At 32.0% G+C, this 16,828-nt stretch overlaps 1 protein-coding gene across 25 annotated transcripts in view; it reads right to left on the bottom strand.

Moving 5' to 3' along the window:
* GluClalpha (glycine receptor alpha 1) overlaps positions 1-16,828 on the bottom strand; it is an 85,511-nt gene that overhangs the window by 30,964 nt on the left and 37,719 nt on the right. For 13 of the 25 annotated variants that reach the window (XM_088243516.1, XM_088243527.1, XM_088243519.1 and 10 more), the window contains 2 exons: positions 8,496-8,569; positions 3,530-3,642 (listed from right to left, as the gene is read on the bottom strand). In XM_088243516.1, the coding sequence (XP_088099642.1) occupies positions 3,530-3,642; positions 8,496-8,560 (178 nt within the window). In that variant the 5' untranslated portion in view covers positions 8,561-8,569. Of the gene's footprint in view, positions 1-3,527; positions 3,643-8,495; positions 8,570-9,431; positions 9,656-16,828 lie in introns of those variants that run through there. The other 12 variants (XM_088243523.1, XM_088243511.1, XM_088243524.1 and 9 more) reach the window with 6 other exon arrangements.

Consider the following 16,828-nt stretch of genomic DNA (forward strand, 5'->3'; position numbering starts at 1 on the left):
ATAACTTTGATAATGTAATGTTTATTTTTGTATTTTATGAATATCAACATGTGTATGGATATTTTTTTCTGTTCGTAAACCTAAAACTAAATAAATGAATAAACGGTATTTTTATAATTATTATCTAACACTACCTTCAATTAATTAATCTGCTAAATTAAATTATTAAACTAAATTAATCTGCTAACGACGAATAATCAAATACAATACAATCTTATTAATTAACCTTTTCCTTTTGATGACTAAGTACTTTATACATACCTTTTAACACCTTAATAAGTAGACAAATGTATTATAATGTAAATAACGCATTTAATTATACATTTTATAAAATAGGCCTTAAATGGTTTTCTAAATTAGGCGTAGGGTAGGATTAGCATAAAATTAATCTAACGTTTCATCCCATTCAGAATCTAGTTGAGTATCAAATCATGTTTGGGGTAATTTGATTTGATAGGATATAATGTCAAACAAGGTGTAGATATTATATTCATTAATAGGATTATATAAACCAATTATTTACACTTACACGTATGTATTTATTTGCAAATACGTTTCAATCAAATATCTTTGAAAGAACTTGATAAATATTTTATTTGGAAACTTCGCGTGTTTGATTTTCAAATAAAATATCCACTGAGGAACTTTTGTTCAGCATGAAACATTTTAAGGATGTAATGATACCAAAATCTTGTAATTTTATGATTAACTTCTCTTAAATATATGTACCAACAAAGTAATTAAAAAACCGAAGGAATGAAGCGGTAAGGTAACGTATTTTATACACTATGAACCTAATGGCTGAGTTCGCCAATCAGTTTGACTATAATAAAATATAATAAACGAGTAATTACGCAGTACATTTAAATTGCCGATTTTTTTTCTGTTGATATTTTTTTCTTCTATTTTTTGCGTTTGGGTTTGAAAAATTTCGGATTTAAAAATTATTTTAAAACTTTTTAGAAGTTACTAAATGTAATTGAATATTTTTATATGACCACTTACCGACTTTTCTATGTCTACCAGTTTTAAGACCCGTCTCCTCGTCAGGACACTAATTAAACTAACATGCAAAACCCACTATACACCTTCACCATGGTTGTTGCACACAAGTATATAACCAACACGATATTCTCTTTAATAAGTACATGCACTGATTTTGACAAACATGCACTGTTAATGTTGTTTGAGAAATAATTGAAAAAGTAAAAGGGATGGAGGGAGGGGGTGAGCTTATTAGGTTTAGGGTGACTATTACAGTGGAACATCGTATAACGGACTATATCAAATGGTTGTTTGATTATCGATCAAAGGAATATTATTTTTTAAAGCTTTCCTAATGTGAAATATTTCTCATAAGCTCACCCCTTCCCTTCATCCCCTCTAACTTTTTCAACTATTTCTCAAACAAAATAAAATATTTTCATAATTTAATCAGTGCATGTTTGTCCTTATCAGTGCATGTGCTTATTAAAATGCATGTCGTGTTGGTTTTATATTTTTGTGCAACAACTATGGTAAGGTGTATAGTGGGTTTTGCATATGGGTTTAATTAGTGTCCTAACGAGGAGACGGGTACGTCTAGAAACCAGTAGACATAGAAAAGTCAGGAAGTGGTCATATACAAATATTTGATAACATATTGTAAAATGTTTGACCACAAAGTTAATGCTTTAAATATTAATAATATTTTAAAAAGTTATTTAACATTTATTTTTAATGATCACTGGGTGTCAAATTTTATTATAAATCGACAAAATTTAATTTATAAAATGTACTCTCTTATTAACTAACAATATTAGTTTGTTCGATCAAATTAGTTTGCTTTCGGCAAAATGTACTTGCTTGGCAAACTATTTAGTTTTGAAAAATGTATTTTACATTCAAATTTTAATTGCTTGCATTATTCAAAACATGTTACATTATTTTATTAAATTTAAAAAAAAAAGTATTTTATTAGTGTTTGCATGTAATTGGTGAAAAATATGTAATGTAATTTTTTATGTGAACATTTCTGTTTTTGAATATATTTTTTCATTGTTGGTAAACCAAATAAAAAAATGGGCAAGGATAAAAGGAATTCTCTTCCAAATAAATAAACCAGCTAAAACCCAGCTGTCGAATTGAAAACATTACTGTGTAAGGTTTCCGTTCTTTAATTTAACAAAGGTCAACATGGATGACGACAACGACAGGTCTTAAACCTTTTAAAATACCTAAACTTCATATTCCCTCCTTTTTTAAAAATGCTATCCATCTCTGTTGGAATATGTCAATCTTAATATCTCCCTAGGATGTTAAACCCTGTCCTCGTTTAGACAAAACTACACAAACTCAAAACATTGTTAATACAAAATATAAACGATAGAAGATGTATATATCTGAAGATTGCAAGTGTTTAAATAAACAAAAAGTCAGGACATATGAAATATACTAGACGTACCTATCTTAAGATTCCAAGTGTTTAAATAAATTAGAACATATGAAAGATACTAGATGTATCTATATTAAGATTGCAAGTGTTTAAATAAATAAGAACATATAAAAGATACAAGATGTATTTATCTTAAGATTGCAAGTGTTTAAATAAATTAGGACATATAAAAGATACTAGATGTATTTATCTTAAGATTGCAAGTGTTTAAATAAATTAGGACATATAGAAGATACTAGATGTATCTATCTTAAGATTGCAAGTGTTTAAATAAACAAAAAGTCAGGACATATAAAAGATACCAGATGTATATATCTTAAGATTGCAAGTGTTTAAATAAACAGAAAATCAGGACATATAAAAGATACCAGATGTATATATGTCTTAAGATTGCAAGTGTTTAAATAAATAAGAACATATAAAAGATACTAGATGTATCTATCTTAAGATTGCAAGTGTCCAAATAAACAAAAAGTCAGGACATATAAAATATACTAAATGTATCTAACAAAAAATTAGAACATGTTAAAGATAATAGTAATGATTAGTGGTACTGACTGTATTTTTAATGTAATATTTTTGTGCCAATAAAAACTGTCGAATTTATTTATCAAATAATATATGATAGTATTATAGTTACGTCTATAACGGAAAATAATGAGTTAAGACTCCCCGTCATTGTCTTTCGTCGATTAGTAAAAATGTTTTTGTAAAAGATCGAAATGTATTATTTGAGATATGTGAATGTGACTAATGTATTGGCGGCTATATTCAAGAAAAACTCAGTGCTTTATTTGAAAAATCAGAATATATTTTGTAAAAATAATTTTAATAAAAACAGTAATTTATTACAGAATATAATTCCTCCCACAAAGTGAATTATTCTGAAATATTCCACATGCCTTATATCATTTTTCAATTTTTAATGTTTTGTTTTTTTTTCTCTAATATTTCTGTTTTTTATTTTGGTAAGGTTTAAAGTGTTAGTAAAATTAATAGTTTTGTTGATGCACTCATTCCTTCATTAAACATTGAATATCTAACAAAGACGCATAGTTTAAGATGAAATAAAGGATAACATTTTGAATAACCTACCAGTGCCGTTGATCCCCGAAGGTCTTATCCTGGCGTCATATCTCCCTGGACCCAGGATCTGATCCAGGACCTGCTTCTCCTTCTCCCTGAAGTTAATCTTCGCATTATTGCATCTGAAAAAATCATATAAAACCTTACGACCGCGGTTGATGTTCGTATGAAAAATTGCTACATTTAATGATTATTATTACTGATTTTGTGAAATATGAAATTATTGGTTGCGTGTTAAACTCTTGTGTGGCTGTGATGTCACACTAGTCTACATACGATACAAGTCTTGATATATCTATCTTATGTTGTTAAAGGATGAAGTTTATTTTTAAAATCTTCAAATGGACATTTTCACATCGGATTTGCAAAGTAAAATTTGTATTTGCTGGAGTTTTTAACGAAAAATATTTATCCTTTTTACGTGAAGAATACAGGAATAAATCTGTAAAAGAAAGAGCACGAAGATAGAACTCATAACAAGGAAGACAGAGACGCTATTCTGTGGCCAGTGTTTGTGTGTTGTGATTTTAAATTAATTTTGCTCTAACAGGGCAAAAACTTTAGTTTTTTTTTTTAATTATGGAAAAGTATTATATAATGCAGGATGTATCGATTTTTTATTTTCTTTGAATGTGTAAACTTTAGAATATTCCGTATTTTGCTTGTGGTAACACGATGTTACATCGCCGTGCGCAAATGAATTATTTACCACAGTCTTTTAAGAGGTAAGTACCATCAACTGGTTTAGTTATTACAATAATTATGATATAAAATACAAATATAGAAAAAAAAATTACGAAAATTTAAAAAATCAGAAAAATATTTATGAAGATTTAATTTTGTACAAAGTAAATGACTATTTTGCTAGTGATTATTATTTGTGCGTATGAGTTCTATATGTTACGAAAAAAGTTGAAATTCATGATTCAAAATTAATGATGCAAATTTAAAAATAACATATAACACCTGAATTTTTTTTGTTGCCTAGTATGTAGGTGAAATAATTCAATTAGATGAATCTCACTCGCATAAATAAAGGTTTCAGCTCTTGAACTTCACAAACATCAACAGATGAAAGAATTGAAGGAATATAGATGTTCAAATATGGGCCGAAAGGTGAATGTTACACAGTGTGTAAAGTGGCCACTTAAACCAGTCAATGACAGGTCATAAGCCCTGTAGATGCCTAGACATATATATTGCCTTCTTTAAAATGTTCTTCATCTCTGTTGTAATATGTTAATGTTAACAGCTTCCCAGGGAGTTGAATCCAGTCCAATTAAAAAAAAACAAAACTATAGGGACACGCTAAAGGTAAATATCACAGATATAGTGTATTATCTATTCAGTGGTAAATATCTATAGTGCGTAAAAAAAACATTTCTCTAGTTTCATAATCTAGGGAGAAAATACGTGAATACGCTCGAAGAAAAACGCGTGAAAAATCAGACCGCTTTTCTACTTAACAATTTATTTATTTAAACACATATACAGTTTACATACGTATGCATAAGAGCGTAAATAACTCACTAGTAGAAAATGGAAATCAAGTTGGGGTAAAGTGGGGTTCGAGCCTCGGACCTCCGATCCGCGAATCCGCAACATTAGCCACGGGACCACAACCCGATTAAAACCGTAAATAACCGAATAGATTTTATTTTAATGCAAATCTACCTTTTATAAAAAATTTACAACAATAACATATTTAGCCTAATAATAATATTATGAAATGTATAAATAAATAAATATGATTTACCGTCTTTGAAAAAGTTCAAAAGGTTACCCACGTATCGGATACCCAAAATATATCCGATACGTGGGAATAACTATTGCCGAGTTCATGAGGTCTGTTCAATACGGCATTACAAGTATACACTGTCCGTGAATTTAAATGATAATTTTATCAAAATCATTATTTAAATTTAGCGAATACTCTCAGATAAAAATTCTGCAAAAGGGAATCGACTGGAGATTAGTCAGTCTCATGGTGGACTGGTTATTGCGTTTGCCAGGCATCAAATAAATAAATAATTGTAAAACATTAAATATCGATCCAACGTATTGTATTTTATCATAACGTGTAGATTTTTGCCGTGGTGTGAAATGGGCCAATCATGCGATATCACGCAGTGGGCTCGTGGTTTGCACGTGCACAGCGGTCCAGTCACCGTGAATGTACGGTACCTACATCTTATAATATTTTGTACTTCGAATAGTCTGTACTCAAAAATACTGATTCCCGAAAAAGTTCAAATTTGTCAGTTTTGGACCATGCATATATCAGTCTGCAGTATTCTGTCGCCTAACAACGTAATGTGTGGGCTTGTGAAGTAAATCTTGGCAATGCACAGTGTTAATAAGCGGCCTCCGTGGTGAAGTGGTCAACACGCTTGATTCACATGCGGAAGGTTCCGGGTTCGATTCCCAGTGAGAACACAAAAAAAAAGCCTGGGCTTTCTCTGATGTAATTCACCACTGTAATTAGGCCCAATGGCCTCTGTTGTTGTGCCAAAAATAAATAAAATAAATGAAAAAAAAAAAGGAGCATCCTTCGTTGGTACGTAAATAATTCAAAGCGTATGGCCATTTTAGTGCTACATTGACTATACGTTATTTTATGAGCCGAATATAAGTGTGAACATTATTCTGAAAATTCATTCCAAATACTTCGCTGTGGATATCGAAACATATATTATAAAATTTGTATTTAAAGCACTGACTTGGGTGTTACTCTTTATATAGAGTGACTGGAACTGAACCCGCCATTGCAAATTCGCACATAGAGGAGGTCATTTGTTAATTATTGAACCCGACTTTCCCTTTAACAGTTTTATAGTTTGGGAGATATGATTTTTTTTTTACTTTATTGAGATTTTTCCAAAATTTGACCTTCAAGCATTCAGAACTTTATTTATTTTCATTATTTAAATATTTATTATTTGTTGGTAGTCATAAAGATTTGTGATTAAAATACGTTGGAACTTACCTCAAACTAGGGTTAAAAATAAGAAATTACACTTAAAAAAAAACAAATGCTTAAAAAAAACTTTACTATCAAATTTAACCTAAAAAAGAAACGATGGTGATTCAATTATTTATTCTTATCTTATTTAGTTTTCTAGTTTGTCAAAGTCAAGCTGTCAATAAAAATACAACAGTATTACACAAATAATACTGTGTAATAATTATATTTTTTTTTTAAGTAAGATAGTTTTAGAATACAAATTTAGTACCGTCGAAAAAGTGACAATCTAGAAAACTAAATTAGAGTAGAATAAATTATTGAAACACTATGTTTTTTTTTATTTCAGGTTGAATTTGATCGTAAAGTTTTTTTTTAAGCATTTGTTTTTTTTTAAGTGTAATTTCTAATTTTTTAACCCTAGTTTTAGGAAAGCTCCGACGTATTTGAATCAAAAATATTTATCACCACTAACAAATAATAAAAAAAAATACAAAATTAATTTTAAAAAACAATGTTCCAAATGCTTAAAGGTCAAGTTTTGGAAAAATCTCCATAAAGTATAAAAATTGACATATCTTTCAAACATCAAAACTTTAGCCAAGGAAAGTAAGGTCATATAATTAGCAAATGACCTCCTTTATGTGCGAATTTGCAATGGCCGGTTCAGTTCCAGTCACTTTGTAAAGTTGAAATAAAAACACTGTTTTTAACCAATATAATAAATGATAAACAACGTTTCCTATAGTCCACTCCTATTTACTTTACTAAGACCAAGTGCAAATGATCAAATTTTTATTCATCCATACCTCCACAAATACAAAATACTACTTGACATAAAGACTTAATTTATTACGTCCATGTGGATCAGACTGAACTTAAGATACTGTTAAAAGGAATCATATTCAATTCCCAATTATACCCTAAGAAAAGAGCACGCGTAGCTTCGAAACCGGTCGGTAATTAAATAAAAAATAAATGGTTAGGAACAAAGTGTTTTTTTTAGGAAAATACACATTTCACTTTATAAGAATCAAAATAAATTGCCCACCGGCTTCAGAACGCAACTATTTTTCTTACTCAAGGCGTAGAAGAGGAAGCTTATTTTCATAGTGATGAAACGGATAGTGGTTTGGCCGGATACCGGATATCCGGCAAGCCCCTAAGTCGGATAGCTGGATATGCGGCTCATTGTCTTATAAAACAATAAAAACACCCCGATACTAGAATTTATCTTAAATTTAAAGACAAAACTTTTACTGTGCATAAAGAAAAAGCGGTTAAAATATTTAATTTATATTTTAAACAACCACTTATCGATTATTGAGTTGGATAATTAACATGGTTAATAAGTTTATTAATTAAATTATCATAATGTTTTTGGTTTGTTTAACCCATTGAGCTTTATTTTTTTCACCCAAATGTATTTTTAAACTATAAAACATTTTTTGTTTGCAGGTTAAATTATTTTTCTAGGGTTCATACTGCGAGCGTTAATTTTTCAAACAATGAGGGTTACTCCATTTTTCTCTAACACGGTCAATGTCAATTAAGTCGCGTCGATTTCATGAGGTTTTTGCAGTTAAATGAGCTCTAGGTATACGCCGGATACTGAGCTACTATCGCCTATCTGGCCGGATACTGGATAGTTACCGGATATCCATTTCATATGCAGTCTGAACACGTTATCATAATTTCCCTACCCACACCTAGCGGTGCATAGAGTACTTAATTGGTAATCTAATTGGAGGGTTAATACTCTTCTGTTATTCCTAGATCATTATCGTTTAATAAAAGGTAAGGTGACCGATCTTACGCATCGGGTGCCAGTCCAGAAACAACAAAACATCGCAGTGTAGTACCTTAGTTTTGATTGGTTATTTCACTATACTTTTCGTTTTCATTGTAAAAACCGACGGACGTATATACAGTACTAATGAATGATGTCGGCTTTAGTCGGGGTAAGGACAATGGTGACGGTCGGTGGAACACCAGGTATGGATGGAGACTGACCTGACCAGATGCGCACAGCAGACGAGTGCCAGTAACAGCGACAACCAGCGGGGGGACTCCGCCATAACAGTCCTCTGAAACAAATACACAAATTATAACGATATTTTTGCACTGAGATGGCGCCAGTAAATTGCCATCAATAATAATAGAGATGGATATTTGCAACATTAAAAAAAACTCAATAAAACAGTAAACAATGTTCTTTCCCAAAATTATAATTGACAACCCCTTCATGCACTTTTTTAACAGAGAAATTCGTTTCGTCTCCCACCAGTCTGACGATATCAGTCAAGATGAAACTCAGTCACTGGCGAAAATTATCAATAAAAGTGGAATGAAACCATTTACGTATTTTTTAAATTATAATTATAAATATTTGTTTGGTAAACTTTTTTTAGCGAATTTTTTTATTTTTTATTGAACTTACTTTACAATTTGACATTAGTTACCCCCACACTTAACCTTGTTTGCCTATATATTTCGAGCCCTTAAATTTTTCAACGACATGGCATAAGCCCAGTAAATGCTCAGACTTCCACGTTCATACCTTTAACTCGGTGAGATATCTTTTTTTGATTCTCATCTATAAAATCCTAATAAGGTTAAATTCAGTATTTATCTTTAAAGATTCCTAATGCTGTTAATTTTATTGTTGCAACGATAACGTGTCCAAGCGAATGACGAATACCTTTCCGTGTGTGAAATAGAACCAGAACCCTGGACGAGCAAATTCGACTCGATGGCTACTCTCAGGTAAAATCCTAAAATAAGAAATCCATGGTGGTAAATCGGTCTCGTGGTGTAGGTGTTGGCGCATTCGCCTACTATTATTGAGTTTTCGGGTTCGATTCCTGGCAAGGTCAAAGCAAAATAATTCTTGATTTGATATATTGCGTGTAACAAAAATGATAGGTACGTGTTTTCATATTTTTTTACCATTTCAATAACTGCAATAAATTGATGCACTCACTTTTTTAAATGGACAAATATAAACTATGCATCATTTTATGCACATAAACACGAATTCGTGACTAATTGCGAGCTAAATTTGACATTCTCACTATTGCACGCGATGCACTTAAACGCACTATTTTTCACTCTACCCGACCCGACAGGCTAACTGCTAACTGCCATCTGGCACCGGCTCAGTGCCTGCTACTGACAGGAGGTACTGAGTACACACTACAAGCGACGAAATAATTAGCATGTGAATTCATAGTAAGTTATTGAAAGCTTTAGCAACTGCTAAAAGCAATTGCTAATTTCAATGAATTATTTAATTTACGAGTTTTATTATTTAAATGTAATATTTCGAATCCATCTTTAAAATTAAAGGAGTGGTTATTTGTAAAAATTACAAAAAAAAATTGTTGTGACATCTCATGTGTTCTCTTTTTCTAATTTTAAATGATCGCGAGATTCTTAAAAATTAAATTCCCTACAATCGTGGCAAGTAAGTTTGTAAACCCCTGATTTGTCTTATTTGTTTGTTTTATCTTTAGTATTTTTAATAAAATTTCCTATATCATTATTTGTGTATGCCGGTCTAACATCGCTGGGCGAAAAAATCTCCTCCATCGTTTATTGTTATTTAAATCGATGTTGTTTGAATATAAATATTTACTATGAACGTTTTGTTTTTTAAATAAAGTTTTAGAAATAAAAAAAAGCCATCAACAAAATTTTAAAATTATAAATAATCAATTAAACTTAAGTCAAAGCCCTATTTGAATATTTTTCCTATAAAGTCTAAGCCTACTTTAAACACAATTTACCCCTCCCCTACTCCTACTCCACCATTAACACAATTACCCCTTCCTCTATCTTTTATCGACACCCACTGTTCACTGTTACTTTTACATATGTATATTTAGTTATTATATAACCCCGAAGAAGGCAACGTGTAGTTGCCGAAACAAGTCGGTTGTGACAATAAAAATGTGGTTCATAAAACAAAAGCATTTTCAAATATATTGCAACAGAGAGAAAAAACATTTTTGAGAAGGGAATATTGGAGTCTAGGCATTTACAGGCCTTATGACCTGTCAATGGCTGCTCTAAGTGGCCACTTTATACACTGTGGAACATTCACCATTCTGCCTATATTTGAACATCCTTAACTCTTCCATCTGTTGACTTCTGTGATGTTAAAGAGCTAAAACCTTTATCATGTGGGTGAGATTCATCCGGCTGAACCAATTCACCCACAAGGCAACGCCTGAAAACAATTTTCCAATTTTGTATACTTTTTTTACCAAGTAGTTAATTCAATAACGTTTTGAGTATGTCCAAATGCTTGAAGACTGGCTGGATTTTCTCCCTAGGGAGTTGTTCATATTTAAATTTGTTGCAACAGAGGAGGAAACATTTTTGAGAAGGGAATATGGGAGTCTAGGCATTTACAGGGCTTATGACCAGCCAAGGATGAATCTCACTCACATGATAAAGGTTTCAGCTCTTTTACTTCACAAAAGTCAACAGATGGAAGATGGAGGAACTGTGGATGTTCAAACATGGGCAGAATGGTGAATGTTACACGGTGTGTAAAATGGCCACTTAAACCAGCCAATGACAGGTCATAAGCACTGTAAATGCCTAGACTCCCATATTCCCTTCTCAAAAATGTTTTTCCTCTCTGTTGCAACAAATTTAAATATGAACAACTCCCTAGGGAGAAAATCCAGCCTATCCGCAAGCATTTAGACATACTCAAAACATTTCAAAATAATTTTATTTATACCTTCGAAATATTAGCATTAGCCTAGCTGAGCTTCTGAAACCTAGCTGAGCTTCTGAACTGTAATGATACACGAAGAGAGACTGTTCAATTCATTATAGGGACGATCAAGCAGGCTAAGTTATTTAATGGTAGTATCTAGCTCCTTTTGTTTTTTTGTGTCCAACTTTTACGATTTTTTATTTTTTATTATTTGTTAATGTAATATTTCTAGAGTTATTTTGTTTATTCTGATTCAGCTTTATTTTTATTATTGTTATCTGCGGTGAAAAATGTTGAAGTTAACGGAATATAACCCAAAGATAAATAAATTCGATAAAACTTTGCACATAACAAAAGCAAGGTATAAATAATTTGCAACTACAAAAAAAAAATAGTATTGGCATTACCACTAAAATTTCACATGCTAACGAAGTTAAGTGGTGAAAATAGCAGTAATTTTCGTCACTAGTCACAAATTCAAATGATTGCCGATAGAAAGACGAAAATATACATTCATAATTTGCCAAAATAGATTTATCTCTACCGTTAAGGCAACCGTGTGGTAACGTCTCACGCACGTCAGCTACGCTACTGAGAACACTATGCTGCAAGACAAGTTCTCTCGAGGGACCTCAAGCATGGTAGGCAAAGGCGCCAACCGCTACACCGCGAGACGGACTTTTCTCTGACGGATTTTTATCTGAGTGTCAAAAAAACTTTCCTACGTTTCTGATTCTATTTCGCACACTGAAACACATTTTTTTATGCTCACATAAATATGTTTAAGTAAAAGCGTCGATACTCGTGTTCCGAAACTAGTAGCGATATTTAATAAAATTAAATGATTTTTTTATAAAATACTCGTACATTCGCGGTCTAATGAGGAACTTCAGCCCTACGAGAAATCGGATACGAAATATGTTTTCTTAAGTGCGGTAAAAATTAGAGCTGAGAAGTTTTTTGAAAATGAACGAAAAAACTATAAAAAATATTTTAATAAAAAACGAACTACTTCGAACGACGTTACTGGTTCGTATGAATCAACCAATGATTAAGGAGTTGTGGAATGTATCCGGTTCAAATATCGTCAACGGACTAATCGGCAGAACTGACCGAGAAGAAGCAAGTTATGCGGGTGATAATAAAGTTTTCAGATAAATTTCAAATAAAGGTTTCAGCTCTTTAACTTCAAAAACATCAACAGATGAAAGAATTGAAGGAATATAGATATTAAAATATGGGCAGAATGGGGAATGTTACACAGTGTGTAAAGTTGGCACTTAAACCAGCCAATAACATGTCATAAGCCCTGTGGATGCCGAGACTTGTATATAACCTTATCTAACATGCTCTTCATCTCTGTTGTAATATGTTCATCTCATTTGGTTCAAAAGTTGTAATGTTTTGGAAATCATTAAATCACAAAATCTTGTTTACAGAATATTTCATTTATCTGACTCCCGTGATACAGATATGTATATTTATTGATATTTTTTTTTCTTAATTTATTAAAATAATCCAATAATGTAGGCCAATTCTAGCAAAACGAGACGGCATTTAAAAAAATAAAAATTGTCATGTCTTCTATTCTGTGTAGATTTATGTGGCATCATAGCCTTACAGAATTAATCGAAAGAAAATTAGTATTGAAAGCTCATTCAGAAGCTTTGAGTTATTGAAATAAAAATGTTGTAGGTACGTAGGTAGTAACACAACATGCCACATCGCATTGGTTTTGTAAATACGTCAACAGATATTTACAATGCTGTCGATACAATATAATGGAAATCAAATTACTCTATTGTACAATAGAAACACACAAAATTACGAACAATAAAAGTTTTGAAATGATTATTGATTCAAAAATATCAAAACAACTATTTTTCATTAAAGTATTACAACATAACATGAAAGAAAAGGTATTTTTTATGACCTGTCATTGGTTGCTTCACCATTCTATATTGTAACCACCGAGGTATGATTAAATAGAGATGACGCTTTATAAAACGATACTTTAAAGTTGTGTTTTAAAAAAATTGCGTTGTCGCGTCAACATTGCCGTGCGGAACGCGTAGTAGAGTAAAAAGACTAACTGTCTATGCCAGTTTACTGTAAATTTAAAGCTTCACATTACTACAACACATGACTACAAGTTAAGTTCCCAAACATACGTTGAATGGAACAAAAGACGAGTGTTTAGCGCTGCATATTTCTTCAGATCTTTCCTCTGTGACTTTTGTGAAGGTTCTGTTAAAGAAACCTTTATTGAAGCGAGTGAGAGTCATCTGCCTAAATTATTTTACCTACCTACTAGGCAACGTTTTAAGATGTATTATCAAATCTATCGGTAAGACTTGTAAATGCCTTAACCTTTATATTCCCTTCTCTAATATATTCTTCATCTTTGTAGAATTAGGTTGTTGAGGGTTGAAGCTCCGACCCCAGTAAGAGATTGACCGAAGACACGAGGTTGCTGTTAAATACGTATTTATTAAATGGCGAATAAGATACAGCACTTGGTTGCGTAGCACGGGCGTAGCGGCGATGATGGGTTGAAGAGATTGCACTTGAACTACGCGCTGGACCCGAGTGACTGCGTTGAGCTGAGTCTTCGGACTGACTGAGCTGACTGATGCTGAACTGAACTGGGCGTTGGCTGCGCCCTGTAGTCTCTTTATGGGCCACGTTCCTTTGTTGTTAATTTCTCCATGGCAAGAATGATGTTAATGTACTGCAGGGCGATGCTCTCGTTTTTTGTGCAATACTGTTAGAGTTGCATAAATTGTTTTATTGGATTCTATAGAAAACGATGACGTGCTTCATCGGTTGTCGCTCTATTTCAGGTGACATATGTTAACACGTGTGTGTGTGTCATCGATCATCGATTATGGACTATGAACCTCACATCTTTGTTGAAATATGTTTATCTTTATTACTTCCCAGGTATTGAAATTTAGTCGTTGTGTAGAGAAATAAATTTCTCCATAGAAATTTTGTTGATTTGAAAATACTTTTAATTGCAAAAAACAAACATTAACTACATTCTCTTTTTACGTTAAAAATAATTACAAAACTGTATTAAGTATAACTTCCTCCAATTATAAATTTTGAATGTTTCAAAAAATTCAATTAAAATGGAAATAAAATACTCTGCATATTAAAAAGTATTTTTGATAAATCTGAATCATTATTTTGATCAACGAGAGAAACAAATAAAATTCCCTTACAAAAAAGTTGATTTGTAGTTGTTCGGATAAAACAACACAGAGTTTTATGTCAAAACATTTATTAAGATTGTTTTTCACATTTTATATTTTCACGGCAAGATATTTTTTCCTGGGATGTGACAGATTTACTGACATATTTTTAAAACTTTAACTTTTTGTAATATATTCCATGATTTATATTTTTTAAGTTGTGCTCGTTCATACAATGTGATGGCTTTGTCTGATGTTACATCTTTTGATGTGGTTACGTAGGTGTTAAAAACGCTTTGTCACTGTATAAAAAATATGTTTTAATTTAAGTTTAATTTTCAAATCACTTTGACTTTTTAATCACGAATAAAAAACATGGCTGAACGGATTCAAGGGACTGTGTTGGTAGTTAAGATTTATTTCCATATAATTAAGAACACAGAAATCTTTTTTATATTGAACCTGAATCTTGGATAAGTTTCCTGGACAAGACTTAATGCGCGATAGGTACAATCGGTGAAATTACCGAAACAAGAAAACCGAGTGAATAATATTCCACCTCGTGTACTGGTTAGTGTGTTTTCTTTCTATGCCTAAGCTTCCGAGTTCGATTCCCTGAAAGGTATGTGACAAAATTGCCTTCTCATTAATTAAAATTTTGATAAAAATGTAAATGAAAATGAATGAAACATAAATGCGATAAAACTGATCTGGATAGTGTAACTTTATAAATAATGTAAAAAATATAAAATATCTAGGAGTCGAAATTGATTGTATCTTGGACTAGACAATTCACATATGTAAATAATGTTTCAGCAAACGTTAAAAAACTTGTTTACTTATTTAATACCATAAGAAACATTCTTGACAAAATCACTTAAAATCAAATATGTGTCAATCCATTATAGACTACGGAATAATTGCGTGGGGTGGAGCCAGCAAAAGTGCTATGCATACCTTGGAAATAGCACAAAAGTATGTACGCAAGGCTCTGCTCGGGGTCCCTATCAGAACACCCACAACGGAGGTGTTTGAACGAGTAGGTGTTCTGGACGTCAGGACGCTAGTGCACTTCTTGTTCACACACATAAAAATGGTGGGAGTAAAATAATCTATGAAACAAGATAAAGAAAGAGACAACTTTACGTGCCACCTAAAATAACAACATCGTTTGGTCAGAGGAGTCACATGTACCTTGCTCTTAAAATTTACAACACTCTACCCCTTGATTTCAAACTTAATACAAATAAACAGAAATTCAAATTATTTGTTAAATAATGGTTTCTGGATTTTGGTCCCGAGAACTGCCTCCAGATGGTCACCCCACCTAAACAGTAGTCTATTTAAACTCGGAATTATTGTTGCATTTCTGCTATTTATATTTAATGTATATACAGTGATATTTATTGTATAATATATTTTTATTATGTACTAGAACATAATATAAAAATAATGTAAATGAATTCCTTGACAAGGGTTATGCCCAGTAAGGTGTTTTTAATTTACATTGATCAATTTGTCCCATCTCTAACGTTTTTGCAAAATGATGTAACCTTGTAAGAACGTCGTTAATAATTAGGTTTATTTTCGTTTTTTTTTTGTTTTAAAGCTGATTTTATATATAAATATTGATTTTATATATTAATGTTGTTTCAAGCACAGTATTAAAAAAAAAAAACACGCCTGTTACAAATGATTTTTCGTGTGTCAATTCATTATATTTTTTTCTTAAATACTTCTTTATCATATATATATATATATCGACAAAATCAAGAAAGGAGCTCTGCGTTGATTCGGACACGTAGAGCGAATAGACAGCGAAAGAACGGCTAAAAGTATCTACGATGCGAATGTTGGTGGATGCAGAAAGAGAGGAAGTCCGAGAAAGGCATGGCATGACCAAATTCCAATAAATACTTGAAGATGGACATGTTAAAAGTCGGAATAATTGGCGCGCGTGCATGATAAGATGTATAAATGTAGAGGAAGCGAGATCTGTATGCAAATATAAAGTGATGTGGCGTTCAATCATCTCTGCCTACCCTTACGGGGAAACGGCGTGATGGTTTGTTGTTGTACATAAGTTTAGTAAAATATTCTGCCAGTTGAAAAGTAATTACACTTTAGTATAAAACTTTTAGATATATTTGCATCAGGAATACCAAGGAAAATGACTTATTTACTTAATGTTCATTTCAAACGGTGCGATTGTCGTAGAGGCAGGCAGAGATAATGCACTGTCACACGCGTGTCTTTCCTGACATGCCTAGCTTCTTCCACATTCATACATCTCGTCAAACATACCCTCCGGTCGACATGACCAGACTTAAGATTTTGGTTAATCTGATCGAGCCAAGTCTTCCTCGGCCGTCCTCGCCCTACGTTACCGTTCATTCTCGCCACCGTTTTTTCGTCAT

Source organism: Micrasema longulum, unplaced genomic scaffold, assembly GCF_059751315.1.
Source record: "Micrasema longulum isolate JH-2025_06_02 unplaced genomic scaffold, ASM5975131v1 h1tg000215l, whole genome shotgun sequence".
Lineage (NCBI taxonomy): Eukaryota > Metazoa > Arthropoda > Insecta > Trichoptera > Brachycentridae > Micrasema > Micrasema longulum.